General features: G+C 35.8%; 1 protein-coding gene across 1 annotated transcript in view; it reads right to left on the bottom strand.

Moving 5' to 3' along the window:
- Window positions 1-3,607: 3,607 nt before the first annotated feature.
- LOC140137650 (WD repeat-containing protein 46-like) overlaps window positions 3,608-21,817 on the bottom strand; it is a 36,312-nt gene continuing 18,102 nt past the window's right edge. Inside the window, exons 9-14 of the mRNA XM_072159383.1 lie at window positions 14,042-14,195; window positions 13,521-13,668; window positions 12,580-12,674; window positions 6,481-6,576; window positions 5,667-5,777; window positions 3,608-5,340 (exon numbers count right to left, since the gene is read on the bottom strand). Coding sequence (XP_072015484.1) covers window positions 5,215-5,340; window positions 5,667-5,777; window positions 6,481-6,576; window positions 12,580-12,674; window positions 13,521-13,668; window positions 14,042-14,195 — 730 coding nt within the window. The 3' untranslated portion in view covers window positions 3,608-5,214. The remainder of the gene's footprint in view (window positions 5,341-5,666; window positions 5,778-6,480; window positions 6,577-12,579; window positions 12,675-13,520; window positions 13,669-14,041; window positions 14,196-21,817) is intronic.

Here is a 21,817-nt window from a genome sequence, read left to right on the forward strand (position 1 = left end):
TTGTGCGGTTCAATAAAGAATATTAACAGAATTGAGGGCATGATTGGATGGATATGATTGTTTATGCCCAAGGAAGACTCATTCATACATACTAGAACAGTGATTGTATTTTATCAAATAACAAAGAATAACATATAACCAGCCTGCATGTAACATTCTTTAAAATTGTATTTTCCTGCTTTTTACTATCCATTGTTTAGAACTGATTCTTGGCTAATCATGTGCACCGTTAGACAGAGTATAATGAATGATAACTTAACCCTAACCGCCTAGGGGCTTTTCGGCGACGGGAAGGGAAAGAAGGAAGGAATAAAGAGAGAAAAGAAGGAAAGAAGTTGTTTGCTCTGGGTGGGATTCGAACCTGAGACCCCTCGCATGCCAAGCACACGGTCTGCGACACCTTGCCACAGGTCTTGGGCTTCGCTGGCCAGCGAAACCGTGCCTATATATCACTTAGGGCCATTGCGTCATCACACCACGTGGGATGCATGCACGAACAGCGCATATATCAAGTAGTATTTTGTTGTATACGGTACGGTTAGGGTTAAAATATGACCAAAAGGGCTGAAATTCTGTATCAAAAATTGAGAAAATGAATGGGGTTATGTTTTAAAAGAACATTAATCAATACAGTTATGTTAATTCATGACAATTAAAATGAAGAACTTCACAGTAGTACCAGACACATCATTGTATAAAGTTTATTTTATTAATTCATAAAATTATAAACTACAGCTGGAAAAGAAATTACAAAAATTAATGTGTTTGATATTAGGTCTGTAGCTTCTTCTAATGAATTGCTCCTAGTGTATCCTCTCAATTCTTCTCTACAATATATTTCAGCTTGATTACTTTCTTTTAAAACTTAATTTCTTCACAAAGAAATAATATCAATATTGCTGAGAGGCTCATTTGGGTAGCGCTCAACTTTCCAATTTCGATGCCCAGAAATGAGAAAAGTGACAATTTCACTCAACTCGACACATCCAATCCATATTTTGACCCATCCATTATATAGTAAAAAGACTATGTAGGGACCAAGTTGTCAAAAATAGACCTTTTCATATCAAGATTGGAAAAGTTCGGAAAATTGCGCTATTTATTTAATAAGCTAGGGGGTCAAATTGTACCCAAACTGGCAGACAAGAAATGTCATGAATTACGACACCCTTTTTCGCGAAAATACAGCTTATTTAGCCAATGTGAACATGGGGTCATTGCAAGAAATATTTTCCTAGCATATTGAGCTAACACCTCAGCTAGTTGGTTTTTCACAATAAGATACTAATGGAAAGAAATGGGCAATGTCCGTCATTTTTCATCAGTTATTTTTGTTTTACAGAACGTTTTGTTTATGTGCATCACCTCTTCCACAGTCAGTAGCTGTCAGTCTCTTACACAACACTACCACCACACGCTTGATTGCACATTGAGTACTAGTATCCTTGGCAAAAGTACCTCTCATCCACAATTGACCGTCAAAAGTTCATCATAGTTTATGATGCCTGTTATACATTGGAACTTCGCACTGTACATGATACTGAAGAGGTACTTTTATGCGCGCACGATAGGTGAAATTACTTCATGCTTCGGGTTTTATCGGAATTACTCAATATGAAAAGGTCTATAGGACTTTTTTCTGGGTACCATCAGTACTTGCAGAGAGATCTGCTGAGGACCAAAAATCCTTTAAAAAAAATGTAATTTAAAGATATGATTTGTTTAGATGGTGTAACCAAAACCGTGGTGAATTGTAGTAACCACCATGCACTATCCTATGGGCCATTTTTATACACGTGTTTGCTTCTCATATTAAATTTGCTGGAGCAATACCACTCAAAATTTGAAAATGTTTTGTTTTTATGGTAGGACTTATTGTAAAATACAAAACAGAATATGAAAATATTGGACCACACCCCTGTAATCAATAATTCTGTTTAAATTGATAGTACTCTTTATTAGAGAAATTAATTACTTTATTAATTTCCATGTTTTGTGTTGCTCATGGAGGGAAAAATAGTGTATCTCTGCCCTGTAAACTTTGATTGCTTGTTTGCATTTTACCGTAAAAACTCGATCGGCATATGTGCTTATTATCAAGGGCTTTTAAAACATGTGAACATGAAGTGCCCCATTCACAAGAGTTTAGAGCAAGTCATCGATACACTTAGTTATTATACAAACAAGTAAACCTGCAAATGTGCGTCTCAACCCCATTATTATTAGCGCAGTTGGTAAAGCCGGACTTGGTACAATTTCATGTTTTCAAAAGCGCTCTATAGTAAGCACATATGCTAACTATTGAGTTTTTATGGTGCAATGCATTGTGTCAATAATGTTCCGTTAGTGCAACGCATGCAGACCTTTGTAACACAAATTATTGTTTGATTAAGTTAGGCGGGCAGCCTAACTTATTTCTTTCTTGGCATTAAGTTAGGCGGGCAGCCTAACTTATTTCTTTCTTGCCATTTCTTTCTTCTTTCTTTCTTCTCACAATTTGCTACTACTTCCACATCCTTGATCGGATTTCGACTAAACTCAGTCACAAGCAGTATTGGGTAGCTGGCTACAAAAGTTATGGGTTGTTTAATGTCGGAGGTCATCCAAGGGGTCACAGGGGTCAAAAAGGTCATGTTAACCGAAAATACTCCAATTGAGCTGAAATTTATATGCAATGATCCTTATGACATTCTAAACATGCTTAAAATATTTTAATATTCATTTAATGTCATTAAGGGTCATAAAGGGGTCAAAGGTCAAGTTTTTGAAAATGCTCCAATTGAGCTGGAATTTAAATGCTATGATCCTTATGACATTCTAAACAATTTAAACATATTTTTAATTCATTTAAGGTCATTAAGGGGACAAAGGGGTCAAAGGTCAAGATTTTCAAAATGCTCCAATTGAGCTGAAATTTAAATGCAATGATCCTTATGACATTCTAAACATGTTTAAAATAGTTTAAGATTCATTTAAGGTCATTAGGGGGCAATAAAGGGGTCAAAGGTCAAGTTTTCAAAATGCTTCAATTGAGCTGAAATTTAAATGCAATGATCCTTATCTTGTCCAGCACAGTATTGCTGCTTCATCAGATCATCACAATCATCCGCCTAACTTACCTCGTGCCCTTGCAAAGGGCACAGTTGCTCTAGTTTCTTTCTTTCCTCTTTCTTCTTTCTTCTCACAATTTGCTACTACTTCCACATCCTTGATCGGATTTCGACCAAACTCAGTCACAAGCAGTATTGGGTAACTGGCTACAAAAGTTATAAATTTGTTTAACGTCAGAGGTCATCCAGGGGTCACAGGGGTCAAAAAAGGTCATTTTAACTGAAAATCCTGCGATTGAGCTGAAATTTAAATGCAATGATCCTTATGACATTCTAAAAATGTGTAAAACATTTTAAAATTTATTTAAGTTCATTAAGGGGGTCATAAAGGGGTCAAAGGTCAAGTTTTCTAAAATGCTCCAATTGAGCTGAAATTTAAATGCAATGATCCTTATGACATTTTAAACATGTAAAAAATATTTAAAAATTCATTTAAGGTCATTAAGGGGCAATAAAGGGGTAAAAGGTCAAGTTTTCAAAATGCTTCAATTGAGCTGAAATTTAAATGCAATGATCCTTGTGGCATTCTTAACATGTTTTAAATATTTTAAAATTCATTTAAGGTCATTAAGGGGTCATGCAGAGGTCAAATTGTCAAAATGCCAGCTTTCCATGGTCAAGGTATGTTAAAGCGGCAATTAATGAAACAGTCTTATTAAAATTAATACTATCCAGCACAGTATTGCTGCTTGATCAGATCGTCACAGTCATCCGCCTAACTTACCTCGTGCCCTTGCAAAGGGCACAGTTGCTACTTAGATAAATCTTTGGGATAAATCTTTTTGGTCAGTATTGATCTTCTTTTAGGTTACAATATTTTATAATGATTAACCCCATGGATACTTCTGCCTTTCTTACCGTGCCCCAATAACATGAGATAATCATCTCAGTAACCAATCAAAATGAAGCTATGATTATTCTTACCATATCTCTGATTGGCTTAATACATGATATAGCCATCTTTGTAACCAATCAAATTTGTTCTTAGGGGCTGATTTGGCCTGTAGTGTCCAAAGAGTTAACAATATTGCTATTTGAGATATAACAATGTAAAGCAATGCACATTTTGAACTTTCCGCAAGTCAATTATTATAAAGTCTACGCACTTGTAAAATATACAATAAAAAACAAGTCTGCTCTGTAGTTGTGATAGTAAATTTCAAAAAGACATTAAATTCAGTAAACATACATCAAATGAAATGAGAATAAAAATTTAAAGCATAAGCTTTACGACAAAAGCCCATCTGTCCCAGTATGTATCATCCGCTTGTCAAATTGTTTTTAGATACAAATTTGTGTTATTTCTTATCATTTACTAGGAATGGTAACTTTTGAACATTTATCTATAACCAATATAAAATTCTGGAAGTTGGTCAATGTTAAGACCAATCTTGAACATATAAACCATGGACCTAAATAAGGTCAAAAATATTGGGGAGCTAATATCAATTGCATGGGGCAGCCAAAATAAACGTTTAATGATGTCATAAAGAAGTACGTCACGTAACATTACTAAAATCATTTATGCACCCTGCTTGCTACAGACCTACAGTAAAAAATTTCATTCGAATAAACGCAGCAGTATGTGATTAAAACAGATAAAATATGGGTGGGTGAGAATACTTAATGAACCAATCCAAACAGGTATGAAAATACCAGCCAATCAGGAGTGAGTTGCTTTCCATGTCACACAGTGTACACAAGACTTTGTCATGCTGTATTCATTCAAATGCAATTCTCGTGTTTCACAATACGATGCGCTTCTAGCGGTCGCTGGGTCGAGGCCAAAATACGCAGTGCACCATGGGAAAATGTCGACATCCAAAGCCCGCGTAATACGAATACAATACAGGAACATACATCATTGTGGGTTTAAATGTCATTATAATGATGTTACATGCGAATGCACACTAAAACAACAATTTACAATTATAGTAGATCCATTTTCTATCTATTGTGTGAAAATTCAATAGCAGCTAGAACGGCGATGTCAACTCTAGAGTCAAAAATTTGACTGCCAAGAGCAACCGCTGGCGGCGCATCGTATTGTGAAACGCAAGAATTCTCTTACTGTAGCAACCTAAAGGAATGTTTTGTTTATATTTTACTTTTTCCTAAATCTATCTAGAGCGTGTCTTGGCTGTCCATCTAGTTCTTCATGTCGTCCTTCTTCTTGTTTCTGAAATCTTTTCTCTTTCTGCTTTTCATTCATTTCTTCCCTGATTTGTTCCTGCAAAGACATGAATTTGATCACATTAAAAAAAATTTCATTGTTGTAACCCAAATTACAGGAATTTTTTTTTTTTTTATTGGGACATGGGGGCAAAATTAATTCAGGTGGGACAAAATCAATAAATGTTGGGCAAAATTAACGCAACAAGTGTAAATTTTCGTAATGTTGAGTTTTTACTGTGGGGCAACAGGGGGCAAGGAGGACTCCTGACTGGAGGAATTTCCCCCATGCCCCCCCCCCATGTGGCGTCGCCACTGTGTGTTACAGATAATTTAACATTGTTCTGAATATATTTTGCTGTAACCCAATGACCCTCTTCTTACCCGTCTATATGCCTCTTTCTTTCCCTGTTTACGCTGCTCATTCTTCAATCCTTTGCTCTTGCCTCTCATCTTGTACGTTGGTTCAAAGGATACCTTCTTTGGAACAATTCCCTGAAAATGATAATCACACAACAAAGAAAAATGTTGTTAGTCAGCACAAATTAGATGGATGAAAGCACCAATCATACATTTGCGTTATTTAATGGCACGCGTGATTGGTTGATAGTGCGGGTTTAAACACATTCATGCCTGGCTGTTTTAGCATGATGATTTCAGTATTGAAAAACACAGGAAAATCACATTTTAAAGAATTTTACATCTTATATTTTATTATTATTTTATAAAATACAATCACCGAATGTTGGGAATGTATGAACGGGGTTCATTAATAGAATTGAGGGCATGATAATTGTAATATTTGTTTATACTCTCAATTCTATAATTGAAGACAAAATTAAAAAGACTAGTTTACGTATGATGTCCTATCAACCAGACCAAAAATGCAGTATTGCGCAGGTCAGCAATCACGCAACACCTTTATCCGGACGTCAGACACAAACTAGTCTATTTAATTCGGTCTTTAATTATAAATCATGATTACCGTAATGTGCTTCACGTATATCACATGCATGTTTCACTTGCCTTTGCAATATTTATCGGGCACACATTTCAATTATTTTGCACAAGTGTGCCAACTATTTTCTTCCACGATTGTAGCTGATCTAGCACACTTGTTCCTCCATGCATAAATCAAGAATTGAAGATTACATTGACATCATCAAAAAAGGGGGAAAACGATTCAATTATTGCTTACAAATATTTGCATCCGCTCCTCCTTGCGTTGTTTCATCGTTCCCTCGTCAATCTCGCTAATCTTGTTGGGATCCAAAGTTATCATCTCCGGCTGGATCTGCAAAAGTTCAAAGGTCAAGGGTGACACTGTTAACACATGAAACAAATCACATCTATTATAGTCTGTAATTTAGATTTTTTTTTCATTATTATTATTTAGGGGGATTGAAATTTCCCTTTGGGGGTTGCTTTTAGGGGGTTGAAAATTTTCTTTTGGGGAGGTTGAGTTAGCAAACCAACTCATGGGGGTGTTCAACCCCCAGCAAAGATCACACAGAATTGCACTCTAATATTTAGCCAACATATTTTCTATTATATTTTATATCCAATTATCAAAATTAACATAAAAACACAAGATTAAGAGAAAGGTTCTGAGACTCATGTTTGTAACAGCAATTTCATGTTTTTCCCCCCTTTCCCCCTTAAAAACCACAAAAATATATAATTTGACTTAGATTGCCAGGTATATATTTCCAACTAAAGAAATGGGCTGGTTTTTTTTTCATTTGGCTAAACAGGATAATATTATTTAATCAAAAAAAAGTGCTGTGTTTTTCTGGAATTGTGAACATAGTTTCATAATATTACATGACGGGTCTCTCTCCATTAACCCAAAACACATCTTCCTGAAGCAAAATTACAAATGGCCTTTCTTTGTCCTCTCAGAAGTCCATAAATCTGGACAGTCCTTTAACTGTGAGAGAATAACAATCAGGGACACTCTAAAATCAAGAATGGGATTAGCATTTCATTTGATTTTACACTTCCAAGGACTGAACAAGTGAAGTAATGCACAAACTAATCAAGTGAATCATATAATTATAGCATTGACTATTCAAGCGTTCAACATTATAAGTATTCAATGACTGGTAGTTATACTTAATTAATTCAGCATGCTCAAATTAAAATATTGAATGAGAGGTAGTTAAACTTTATTATTAATTATTTAAACACTCAATATGGTTCTAGCAGCAAAGGGATTGCTATCAAAGTCAAAGCATAAAAATATGGTCCTAAAAAGGCTATAAAAACAAGTTTTCCTTAAAGACTAGTAGACGCCAATATTTTATTACAATATATTTTTGTTGAAATGTAGGTTTAGAAATCAAACATGATAATTTTTAGACCTGTTATCGACACATGATTTCTAATTCAACACTGTGTCGGGGAAAAAAATATGACAATCGACATGTGTCAAAACTTGTAATGAGATAAAAAAAAAATGCTGAAAAAGTTGATAGATAAGCTTAAAATCACACCGATATGAATTACGATCACTGACTTCCGTGTAAACACACTTCCTGGTTCGCTCTACTTCCGGTTCGGGTCAACTTTGGGGGTAATTTTCGACTTTCCGATGAAAACATGATCGTACGGTAAGCTTATTTGGACAAAATAGCATGGAAATTTCATTTTTTTCTTTTTTGATGAGTGTCGTAAAGTGTCGAAAAGGGACAATTTCTTTTGAAGTGTCGGATTTAGGGCCAAATCGACAATAATACGACACTAGATAACAGGTCTAATAATTTTATATTTTTAAATTATTGTACCAAATAACAGAACATCTCATTTTGAAAATCAGCATGGAAATTTTGTTCACAAGGCCTAAAAATTGTATTGGCTAGAGCTCCAAAGTCAGGGTCAGTTAATGGGTTTACTTTTTCTTTTTATTTTGCCACATACAATAATCAAGAAATGCAAGTTCACCACAAATTACCATGGTAAACAATGATTTATAGAGTTTCTTAGGCTTTTTTTTTAATACATTAGGGTTGGGCGAAGTACTGAAATTTACAAACTGGCAAAACATTTTTACAACATTTTTGGGTATTTTATATCAAATTTGAAAATTAAAATATGAAAAAAAATGACCCCATTTTTTTCAGATTTTAGGGTCGATCGAAAAAGGCAATACAAATCTTTTTTAGGCATTATCAGGGATCATTTTTTAATACCAAGAAAATGTATAAATTTCACAAATATTTAATGTTGCAAAATAAGGGTTTTGTCAAAATAAAATTTTGCTCTAACAATTATGCTTAACAGTGTTTCTCAGAGCAAATGTCATTTTCTACTGGGATTTACTTTACAAAAAAATCTTTATTAAAACAGGAATTTTCAACACAAAAAAGCCTGTCAATAGCATTATATGCCTAATTTACCTTTCTTCACCAACAAAACTAGTCAAATTAAAAACTATAAAAGATAAAATAAGTGTAATTCTATGGAGAGCAAGAATAGAAATGACCTGCTTTGTAATATCAAACAATAGAGGTAAAGGTCATTGTTTGAATAACCCTTACCATCAACAGGGTTGCCAAACCCGCGATTTGGTAGCCCAATTGGGCGACTTTTGAAGATTTTTCACACGATTTCCGATAGTTTCCAGCCCCATAGAAACCAATGGTAAAGAGAAAAATTGGGTGACTTTATTTTTCGATTATTTGACCCGGGATTCGGGCTGAAATCTTTTGGCAACCCTGACCATCAAATAGGGGAGACAATTATATATACCTGTCCATGACCTGCCATTAAAGTATGTATTCACAATCCAAGGTTATGATTTAGTTCATAAATTAAAGGTCTAGTTTACAAATATTGAATGCTTATGAGTAAATTGGTAAGATTATTTTCTTGCGGTGAAAAACAGACTGTCTCCATTCAACGAGCACAGACATTATACATTTAGACTTACAGCTATCCAACTGTGAACATATCATGTATTATTTATGGATGTTGTATGTATTTAATGAAAGCAAACATTGATACGGGACATGTTGTTGAGAATCGTTTGTATAAAATGTGTCGTTTACCCAAACACATGTTCTATGGAAGGGTCATTTTTCCAAAAAGTATTCAGTCCAAAGTGTCATTTGTCAAAAATATCAGCCTTACTTGGAATGATTATTGTTCCCAAAGATAATTTCTCACAAAGTTTGTTATTCCGCAAAGTTTTTATTCAAAAAGGCATTAGTCCAAAAATTCTAGCCATTTCTCCAAAAGGTATTTATTCTAAAGGGATATTAATCCTAAAATGGTAGTGCGGTCCTTACTCAAAAGCAAAAACCCTTTTATGTGTTAGTTTTTGGAGAAACAAGTCTTTGGAGTAAAACCATTCTGAGAAAAAACACGCTTGTCACTTTCAAGCCATGACCCTAACTAACTGGCAACAATGAGCTATTCTAATTGAAATCCTACACCCCTATGGAAAACATATCCCACACAGGGGATGTAGATTTTAAATGGAATGACCCATTCAGGTAACCCTATTTGAAATTCACACTCCCTGTGTGGAAGGATAAGGTCAGATAGGGGATGTATGGCTATCAATTAGAACAGCCCAAGGATTCAAGTGACAAGCGAGTTCTGCAATTTTTGAAGCATGACGAAACCCATTTGTATGAACAATCACCATTTTTACAAGATTATAAGTCACATAAAAGATTCGGTAAACAGAATTTTTTTCAATTTACCAACTGATAAAGTACATGTACAATAGTACTAAAATTGCCAGTTATAACATAGTTTACTTTAGTTTATTACCGGTACACTTTATTGCACAATAAAAGTATCATAAAGTACTTAGTGTGTCTCATCTCAAGTTGAGAGTAACGCCATGTTGGATTTTGCAGTCGCAGATTCGAGTCAGTGCGCTTACGCGGTTTCGTTGCCAGCATACGCACAGATCGCCCTTCTACGCATTTGTACACTTCAGAGGTTCTAGAAGATTTTGAATATTTGGGGGGCCCAAAATTGTTGTCCTGCTCCGAGGCGCGAAACGCTGAAGGGGGTGGGGGCGAAGCACGGAAGCTTTTGAAATGCATACATTTTTACATGAATTGTACCTTACATTTTGAATTATACCCTAAAATGATGAATTTTACCCTAAAATTATGAATTACTTCAGATTATGGGGGGGGGAGGGGCTCTAGGGTACTTGGGCCCCCTCACCAAAATTATTGAGGGGCCGGGTCCCCCCAGGCCCCCACCCCCGGTTCCGGAGCCACTGCACCTCACGGGATTAGGTTAGCGCACATGATTGGAATCTGCCACTGTAAAATCCAACATGGCATTACTCTCAACTTGAGATGAGACGGCCTATACATGGTGCAATATAGGATATCCCCTAAAAAGTGGACTACAAGCATGCCAAACTCAAAATACCCATTGCAAAATGTAATCAGGATATACACACATTTCATATACAATTGGAGTAAAACACATTTATATGCAGCAAAATAATTTCAGGGGTGTGAGAGGCCATAGACCAAAAAAGCTGAAAAACTGCATAAAATTTGGGTAAAATACCAAATATGGGCTGAAAATAAAAGAAAATATGTAAATTTTGGCAAAGAAAGAAGAGGAAATCAGCAGAAAAGAATATCTTGTATTTAGGTAACATTAAAAACAAGCAAATTTTTACCATATCAATGACACTTATGCCGTGCAATACACAACAAGCCTCCCTATATTGGTCAGACACAGGGAATCCTGTGTGTGCGCAGGAGAGAGATTACTACTTGGCATGATTTGTGTATGCGTTACCTCTCCTACTCACCATTCACCAACTACGGGTAAATTTTGACAAAATGAATGATCCATGGCAGATCTTGGTGTTGTGTTGTATTGTAACAAAAATATGAAATATTCTTGAAATGTTTTTGATGAACGAGTGATATAAACCAAATTAACTGCCTATATATAATTTGTGTAATGGTTGAAACATTCTTGCTTGTGGAATGGACGAACAATCCATCTTTCACCTCATAGGCATTTCATATTTTAGGATATGCCATGGAATTTGTACACACAAGATGCTAAGATAGTAGATATGACTACCACCCCACACCCTGAGTCATCACACCCCTGCAAAGAACTCTGCCCTCACAGTATATCTTATTTTTGCTTAGTATAGAGATCTCTAGTGAGGGCAGCATTGATGGCTGCACTGTAGTATTTGGGGATATTTTTGTCTCCCAGAAGCACTTACATATACCTTTTATCTGTTTATTTTTACTGGTAGTTGTTTTTACTTTTACTTTCATTCTTTCTTGATAGCTTGAAACACCTTGCCTTCATTAAAATTTCTGTCACATATTTCTGTCTACACATACAGGTCAGTCCAGTATTTTATTAAGAATTTTCCAACAATTAATGTTCCGTTATTGTTGTTGTTGATAATGACTCTAAACACAGCAATGCAGTTTCCACTTAATGCCATTGCCAGCAAGTTTAAGAAAGTTTAAAATAAAGTTTAAAAGAAAGAAACTATAATAAAAGACAAAGTGAAGAATGAATAAAGGAATGATAGAAGATGGCGAAAAAAGGAAAAAGAAGACAAGAGAACGAGAATAGAAAAGGAAACAAAGAAAAAACAACATCGAAAGAGGCAACATTTCAATCCAATGTGATGCGATCAAGCAAAATGAGTCTGATGTTGATCAAAATCAAATTCAGCACAAGAGCCATTCTCAGAGCTTTATTTTACTGAAAACACCATCATTATAATGAAAGACAAAGATAAAGACAATTTATCGCGTCTGACGTCACCTGTCAATTAAACTCGAGCACGGTTTGTTTACAAGTGTCGTGTTGATGACTTGCTGAACGCGGATTTATATCCGGGCGCCTTATTGTTAATTTTGCACCTTTCGACATGCAAACCATCTCAAAAGTTAGTTTATAGTAGGAAACTTTCTTTGGTGAAGGCACCATGTCCACAATGCCTAGAAAAGCTGCTTTTTGCCTTGTAAAAGTACGTAATTTTTCGCCATTTGCTGCTATTCCTTTTCTCCGATCTGCACCAGATAGATCGGTCTTCCTTTTACGCGCTGATTAACCTGTGTAAACCAATCAAGGATCGTAATTGACAGTGACATCAGACGCAATTTATTGTTTTTATCTCTGTCTTTAATTATAGACTTACAGTTCCAGAGACATGGCCATTTTAGTGTTGCTCAGAACAAGGAAATACAAAGGAATTGAATACAATTATTGGCTGTATCTAACAATCAATATTCCCGACATCCGACTCATTTTGCTTGATCACATCACATATTACCTTTTCTAGTAATGCTTTGACTTCAAATTCTCTCCTCTGTGTTTTGTTTTGGTAAGGATTAGCCTCCAGAGCATCAAAATTAGCTTCACCAGCACCTATACAACAAATATTACAAGAAGATATCATTCGTTGTGTCATAAGAACTCAGCAAAGTATAGTTTGACCCATCTGTAATGTACCATTTGCATATTACATGTCAAAGCAAGTACATCCTGGAATAGCACTCACACCAAGATTGCTTTATGAATTTACACATTTACATAGTACATTGTTTGAAAAAAATCCCATCACATTTTATCATTATTATGTTTTAAGAATCTTTCACCATGCAAATATAGCAACATTTGGCAAAACAATTTCCAAAAACAAAATATGAACACTCCTACCAGAAATAAAGGGTGCCACAACAACACGCTCTGCGTTCAGTGGCATCCTCATCATTTTCACCATATTATACGATGTTTGTAAAAGCTTTTTTATATTGTAATAATATTTGTATGGATGGAATTTGATGAAATAAAACTGAACTGAACTATGGGAAATTAATCAAGCCCCTCTCCCAAAAAAACAAACTTCTGATTGGTCATGAGAAAATATGAAAGAATCAAGGATGGTCCCAATTTCCCTGGAATAGGATTCAATTTTCCCTGAAATTGGACCGGATTTTATAAATTGTGTCCAAGATATAGGAAGGAAGATTCTGAAAACAAAATACTGATGTTTATTGCTTATCATTGTGTGATTACTTTCTGTGAGGAGCCTATAAAATTGTTACAAATTGTTTTTATTTTGTATGGGGTTCCCCCACCCCTTGGGAGGTGGCCTATGCATTACCCATCCTTCACCCTGCTTCAGGTTATAGGTTTTTATGTGTTTTTCAGAGCATCCTGTCATAAAAAGTGTAAAAATAACAAAATGTATCCATCACTTTGGTAATATACCTGGTATAAGAAGACTGGCATAACCTTTGGCATGTGCGACACCTAGTACGTCTTCATATGGACTAAACTCAATATTGGTTATGGTAGTGTTCATTCTATGTCTCATGTACGGTTTCTTCTGCGTTGTCCTGCAGCAATCTTTATACACCTGTGAAAAGCAAAAATAACAAATATCAACTGATATGTTTTGCTAATTTGGAATGAATCTACCTGACCAATGAATTAGGAAATGTCACCTTTTCCCCTATAATTTAAAAAATATATCTATTGTAACAACAGCCAGTATTCATTCGCTGAAGTCCGAAACAAAAGTTTCCTGCACCACAAAGCACACAATAATCCTATCTACTAATCGAGGTAACTGATTGTTGATTGATTGATCGATTGATTGATGGATGGATGTATGGATGGATCAACTGATCAATTGACTAATTGGCTGATCTATTGATCAGTATATTGATTGACCAATCAAGTTGTTAATCACTTGATTGATTGATTGATCAGCTGATTGCTTTACCTACCTCTACCACATTGCCACATGCAGCAGCCAATAGACCTCTCTGGCTGAAGCACAAGTCTCCTGCCCCATATGGCACCCTGTATGCTTGTAATGGCTTGAATGTGCGCACATCAAATATCTTCAGTTGTCTGTCCATTCCCGATGTGGCCATGTACCTGATTTACAAAAAGAAACAAACATAAAATGACTGCAGGACAGCATTTTTGAAAACGATAAGCAGCAATTTTGATCTCCGGCCTCATTATTATTCAGTCTACCTGCATTTATCAGAATGTGAGTTCAGCCATTTACATAGCGAAATTCTGCCAATAGCTCCCTTATGCCAATGTAAATATCATACCACTGGGCAGGTCTTCAGGATATGATGTACCACTCTACAGCAGCATTTAATTATGTCTAATGAATTAATCCTAAAACTAAACTTCAAGAGGGGAGACATTGACATTGTCAATGACCTCAGTAATGTAACATACTTGTTTACAACTTGACATTCCAAAGACAGACCTGTACAGGTGTTAAAATGTCACTAATCTTGATACATACCAATGTGTGACTTTGCAACATAATGTATTGCACTACTGTCAATGACCTCCATAGTGTAACATACTTGTTTACAACTTGACATTCCAAAGACAAGTGCAGGCTGCAGGTGGTGCAATGTCACTGGCCTTGATACATACCAATGTGTTACTTTGCAACATAATGTATTGCACTGATGTCAATGACCTCAGTAATGTAACATACTTGTTTACAACTTGTCATCCTAAAGACAGGTACAAATGGTACAATGTCACTAAACTTGATACATACAAATGTATAACTTTGCAACATAATGTACTGCACTGATGTCAATGACCTCAGTAGTGTAGTGTAACATACTTGTTTACAACTTGACATTCCAAAGACATGTGCAGGTGGTACAATGTTACTGGGCTTGATACAAACCAATGTGTGACTTTGCAACATCATGTATTGTACTAATGTCAATGACCTCAGTAGTGTAGTGTAACATATTTGTTTACAACTTGACATTCAAAAGACCGGTACAGTTGGTACAATGTCAGACCTTGATGCAAACCAATGTACGACTTTACAACATAATGTATTGCACTGATGTCAATGACCTCAGTAGTGTAACATACCTGTTTACAACTTGACATTCTAAAGACAGGTACAGGTGGTACAATGTCAGACCTTGATGCATACTAATGTATGACTTTACATCATAATGTATTGCACTGATGTCAATGACCTCAGTAGTGTAGTGTAACACACTTGTTTACAATTTGACATTCCAAAGACAGGTACAGGTGGTACAATGTCAGACCTTGATACATACCAATGTGTTATTTTGCAACATAATGTATTGCACTGATGTCAATGACCTCAGTAGTGTAGTGTAACATACTTGTTTACAACTTGACATTCCAAAGACAAGTGCAGGTGGTACAATGTCAGACCTTGATACATACCAATGTGTTACTTTGCAACATAATGTATTGCACTAATGTCAATGACCTCAGTAGTGTAGTGTAACATACTTGTTTACAACTTGACATCCCAAAGACTGGTACAGGTGGTACAATGTCACTGACCTTGATACAAACTACATATTTTTCAGAGGACACAGCTAAAAGTAATATCACTAAATCTAGGTAGCCTACTATATCCATTATTATGTTTTGATGAATCCAAGTGTGTGAAAATATTGGATTCAAAACATAATAATGATAAAATTGGATGCTTTATGCCCAATATTTATTGGTCTCACTATGAGCTCATAGCTTGACCAATGAATATGGGCTCAATGAATCCAATTTTATATCAGTATACTTACCCATCACATAGGGCCTGCACTTTGGCTCGACATTTGAAAGGGGCGTGAATTCATTTTTGGATACGCCCCTATTATAATTAGGTAATACTCGACTCACACACATTCCCTATATGTATATACATGTACCACATGTAGTCAATCTGTCTGCTTTATCTGTATTGTGCCGTTCTTAAGCAAATACGGTAGTTAAACACGATTTCATCAAACATTATAACAATATCTCTTTTACAGTGTGCAATCATCCCGGGTAATAATTGGGCAATAATAGAGGATGTGCGTGAAATTATTGATTGGCTCCATACAAAGGAATTGAACCGGTGTCCTTCACCGTATCATGGCACAATGCAGTGCATTCAATCAAACGTTGTCGTCAACCTATTTGATCGTATTTGTGCATTTGTTATGTGTGTGAGACGAGCTGTCGCGGTAGATTGCAATTCAGTATCGAAGTTACGTAATGTTACTATGTCAACGGGATCACGCGCTAGAGTAATGAACCACGATCGAAATGATCACCACATAAAGTATATGGCACTCGAAGGCATACTAAAGTAGCGTGATCCGGTAACCAAGAGAATTACGTAACCACTTCGATGCTGAATAGCTTGTAATCATGCTTTTGTTGAATGAATTTGAGTACTCCGCCATATTTACGGTATGATACGTCATAATCTAGGTGATTATTTGCATTGGATGTCTTGAATACGCTGGCGAGGTTGTGTAATAATCGGATTAATGCTATAACAGTAGGTGAATACAAGTTTTGAATATATCGCGTTGCAAAGCCCCATTTAGTGATCCCAGCGAAAGTGAAAAAAAAATCAAATTGTTACTTTTATAAAAAATTTTAATGAACAAAATTGGCACAAAACCCAAGAAAACGGCAGTATTGACGAAGTTGAAGCCCCATTCAAATACATGTAGCTAATTTATATATACTGTCAGTATATAAATTACAGATTCACGTAAATGCATTACTTTTTGTCTTAAATAGGCCTACACGGCTTAGGGCTGAACCACTAGCAGAAGACACCAAGTTGATGTTTTATGACCTTTGACATTCTTTTGTGGCGAGTGACATGGTCAGTTCAATTCACGCCGAGTGTCCTTGACAGGTTTAACTCTGCTTCGGTGGTCATGAAAGAATTCAAAAGATAACCTCTGCCCCAACAATCCCAAGCAATTCAGTATCGAAGTTACGTAATGTTACTATGTCAACGGGATCACGCTAGAGTAATGAACCACGATCGAAATGATCACCACATAAAGTATATGGCACTCGAAGGCATACCAAAGTAGCGTGATCCGGTAACCAAGAGAATTACGTAACCACTTCGATGCTGAATTGTCTGAAACTGCTCTTCGGATGATGTATCATAAGAACTCAGTCGTCAAATGATGATAGTCATATAATGACCAAAAGATTATTACTGCTATCATTGAAGACTGAGTTCCGCAGATCTTGTACAAAATCTGAATTTTGATGATTTTTACGATCGTCCGGATGAAAAAAAATCACTGAATGGGCCGTTAGTTCCCTCCTCTCCTTACACTGGCAATATGGATCAAAGAAAAATAAAGAAAAAAAATAAAGAAAACAAGAAAAAAAAAAAAGACAAAGAAAAGAAACAAGAAAAGAAAAACAAATATGAAAAGTTCGAACAATATTTGGTTTATAAAATTAATGTGACTGTGATGAGGCTCGAACTCACCATCTTCCGATTTAAAGTTCGAGCGCTAGTGCACCAAATTCTGATGCCTTACCAAGTGAGCTGTGCTCCTGAGATACGAAATAAAAATAAAATAATACACTGTATACCTGTTTGTGTCGGTAATCAGTCTCTCCCAGCACTCACAGCAGTAACACACTTTTGTTACTGCTACAAGTAACACACACCAGTCCATATCTTGGCGGCGCCCTTCAAATGAGGTCAATTTGAGGTCACATTGTTACAATGTTACTGCATGCAGTAACATCTAAAACCATTAAAAAACATGGCTGCCAAGAGTGTTACCCTACCAAGTAACACTTTGAAAATATTGGCCATAACTTCCTGTTTTCAACTGACAGTCGCACCTACAGAAATGAGAGTCGCAAAGAAATTAACTATGTAAACATGATCTCAAAGTACCAAGGTAACAGATTATCCAGATAGAATTTCAATCTTTTGATTTCTTTTGGTGTAATAGACCCCCAAAGAGGAGCATAATCACACCCAATTATGACTCATTTCAACACTTTACAAACCACAAGTCCATCTGACCTTCATCAGTGTCCTATGTTTATTTGGGGAAATACTATTCTCTTCATCCAGACACACAACAGTCACTTACTGGCATGATACATATGTTATTTAGCTCCTATAAGTGTGAATTGTAGAGACTGTTCAGATGTCACTGCTGCAGGTGACATCATCTAAACATGTCACTACCACCAGTAACACATCATGTGTTACTGCTGTGAGTGCCGGGAGAGACTGGTAATTGATTTGCTCAAATTCCATAATGGTACAGTGCAACAGAGCAAAAATGCCCAAAATTTAAAAAGCTATATAATTTATGACCACTATACACTACACATAAAAATACTAATACAAGGGAATTTCAACGTAAGAATCCAAACAATTAAGTACCAACATGCACAGCTTTGTCCTTATATCACATTTGGGTTTTTAACAAAATGTTATCAAACCTCTACTGTGATTGGCAGCTGCACAAGGCATCTCTTTGATAGCTGATCATGGCCATCCATTCAGCAAGTGGCTACTAACTGACCTTGACAGGCTTGAATGAGCACTGTCATCTGCTACAAAACCATCACACTCTAGGACTACACCACATTTCGCCATACTGCATTCTAGAAACGCTTGCTGTTAGAATAAGAAAAATTTTAATGCTAAATTATTGCACATTCTAGGGAAGCGTGGTTACCGCTTTTGAAATAACCGAGTGAGAGGGTTTTCAAGAAAATATTTTCCTGTCAAAACTGAAGCATCCTCTGTATAAAAGAAAATATGAATATTAACTGCACATCATATATAACGATTCGTGATACCCAATTGTGGCACATTTGAGGTCGTTTATGAGGCAGAGAATTTTATTTCAATTTTATATACGCCAAAATATTTTTTTTTTAATTGAGCAAGAATAAGGATAGAAAAAACATTGAAAATTCTATGTATAAATAACATTAGACCCGGCAAAAGATTACTGTTTCGTTTTTATGGTAATCTAATCTTTTATTTCCTGAAGAAACATTTGGGGTCTAAAATGGATTTTTTATGTAATTGATAAAAACATCGAACGTGTATACAAGAAAAATGGCAGGTTCCTCTATAGTATTTTACTGACCATGGAAATGTACTGACACCGTGCGAGCACATGTCAAAATCGATATAATGTATTGTCCATATAGACGCCAGCATTTATCATGTTTATTGTCGGATTAACAACAATTGAGCGCTATTAATACACATTAATGTTTTTAGGCAAATAAAATTCCAAAATATGGTACGTTTTCTGCTTTTGCTTGTCACGTGGTAGGCCTATATTGAAGTTGCGATTATATCTTCAAATACGTTTCATAAAAGATTCCATCAAGACAAGTGGCCGAGTGGTCTAAGGCGCTAGGCTCATAGAGCATCTCCAAAGCGGCGTGGTGCACCGTGAGTTCGAACCCCGCCTCTGCCAAACTTTAAAAGAAGTAAAATTAAAATTTAACTTTTTTTAAATTTCATATTGGGCAAATGTGACTGGGAGAATTTATGTATGGCGTGGAGTGGTGTGCTCTAGGACCTGGTCACTCCATAATGCTACAGGGAGCACAGTACTTTGACAATGGAGTGAAAGACTATTATTATTGATTAGGCGCGGATTTTAAAAGTACAGCTCCTATGCGTGTATAACAAAAAATTGGAATAGAATGTTTGGAATCATGTAACTAAAGTACTAAATGCATTCTGCAAAATGCGCTCTGACCAATTTATAAAGCATTTCATTAGCTTTAATTTGACATATCGTTTGACATATTTGGAATTATGGTAAATCATTAAATAAAATATTTATTAATTAATCAATTATGTCAATTAATTAAAAATTTAATGCAAATGTGCATATTTTCTCTGACAGAATTGTAGGATTTGACAAGAGCCATCTTTCTTGTAAGTTTGATTCTTATAACATACCGGTATCAGATTGCGTCCCGTTATAGTTGCAGAAAAAAATACGCGTGCAGGACACACATCCGCACCCCCCCCCCCCACACACACCCAGAGGATCGTACCGTTTTACAATCGTATACCATTCATTGGCGCTAGTAGTAGTAAATTTCAATTTTCTTTGCTTTACCTCACTTGTTCTGCTCAAAATTAAAAGGGGACATATCTGACAGTAAAAGCTTACATTTTATGGAAATTATGTTTAACTATTTGCTTAAACAGCACAAAACAGATAAAGCAGACAAATTTACTATACATAGGCCTATACATGTATGGTATCTGTATGCCAGGGACTGTTTAAGAATATAACATTAGATTTATGATATTTACTTCGAGGACTGTAATTTATCAAAAATGTGAAAAATATCAAATTTTAATAATTTGTCATAAAATTTGTCTGATGTGCTCTCATGTCCCACAAAAAATACTATCGAAACGCTCAAAACAGATCCCTTAATTTGGTTAATTTTCTTTTCTTGTTTTCTTTATTTTTCTTTATTTTTCTTTGATTTATATTGCCAGGGTAAGGAGAGGAGGGAACTAAAGGCCCATTCAGTGATTTTTTGATTTTTTTTCATCCCGACGATCGTAAAAATCATCAAAATTCAGATTTTAGATACTAGACTGCGGAACTCAGTCTTCAATGATAGTCAGTAATTTGGACATTATTATCTGTTATGACTATCATTTGAGGACTGAGTTCTTATGATCCGAGGAGCAGTTTCAGACAATTGCTTGGGATTATTGGGGCAGAGGTTATCTTTTGAATTCTGTCATGACCACTGAAGCATAGTCAAACCTGTCAAGGACACTCGGCGTGAATTGAAAGACCATGTCACTCGCCACAAAAGAATGTCAAAGGTCATAAAACACCACTTTTGTGTCTTCTGCTATCTAAAGGCCTATGGCTGATTTTGTACCTTTCGTCATTGTCATAGATGTGCTAACATAGCTTGCTAGTGCAGTGGTTCAGCCGAAAGCCGTGTGTCTAAGACAAAAAATAATGCATTTACGTGAGTCTGTAATTTATATACCGGTACTGACAGTATATACATTAGCTACATGTATTTGAATGGGGCTTCAACTTCGTCAATACTGTCGTTTTCCTGTTTTGTTTTTTTGCCATTTGTTTTTCATTAAAAGAATTTATAAACGTAACAATTTGATTTGTTTTTCACTTTCGCTGGGATCACTGAATGGGACTTTATAGCGCGGATTATTCAAAACTTGTTTTTACCTACTGCTATATAGTATTAATCCGATTATTGCATAACTTTGCCAGCGTATTCAAGACATAGGTTATGTAGGGATAAACTGTACATGGGTATAGAGGCCCTGCATGCTTTTATCGATTGGCTCCAAACAAAGGATTTGAACCGGTGTCCTTCACCGTAATCACGGCGCAGTAGCCTACAGTCCATTCAATCAAATGTTGTCAGTGTGTGAGACGAACGATGTATAAATCTGGAGGTCACATCATCACTTATCATGCTTATTGTAAAAAGTTTGTCCAATGCATATACTGTGTGTATTGTTCCCGGTATTGTCAATACAGTCAAGCAAACAGGTATTATATTTTGAAAAGGCCGCTATAGTATATTCACAGGGGTGTCTTGAATGGCCAATCATATGGGACATAATCAAATTGCAGTGACTGCTTCCTTTGTTACCACATGTCAGTCATCTTGTGATTATTGGACCATGTAAACCTGCAAAAAACGAG

The sequence above is a fragment of the Amphiura filiformis genome, chromosome 17 (assembly GCF_039555335.1).
Source record: "Amphiura filiformis chromosome 17, Afil_fr2py, whole genome shotgun sequence".
Classification (NCBI taxonomy): Eukaryota; Metazoa; Echinodermata; class Ophiuroidea; order Amphilepidida; family Amphiuridae; genus Amphiura; species Amphiura filiformis.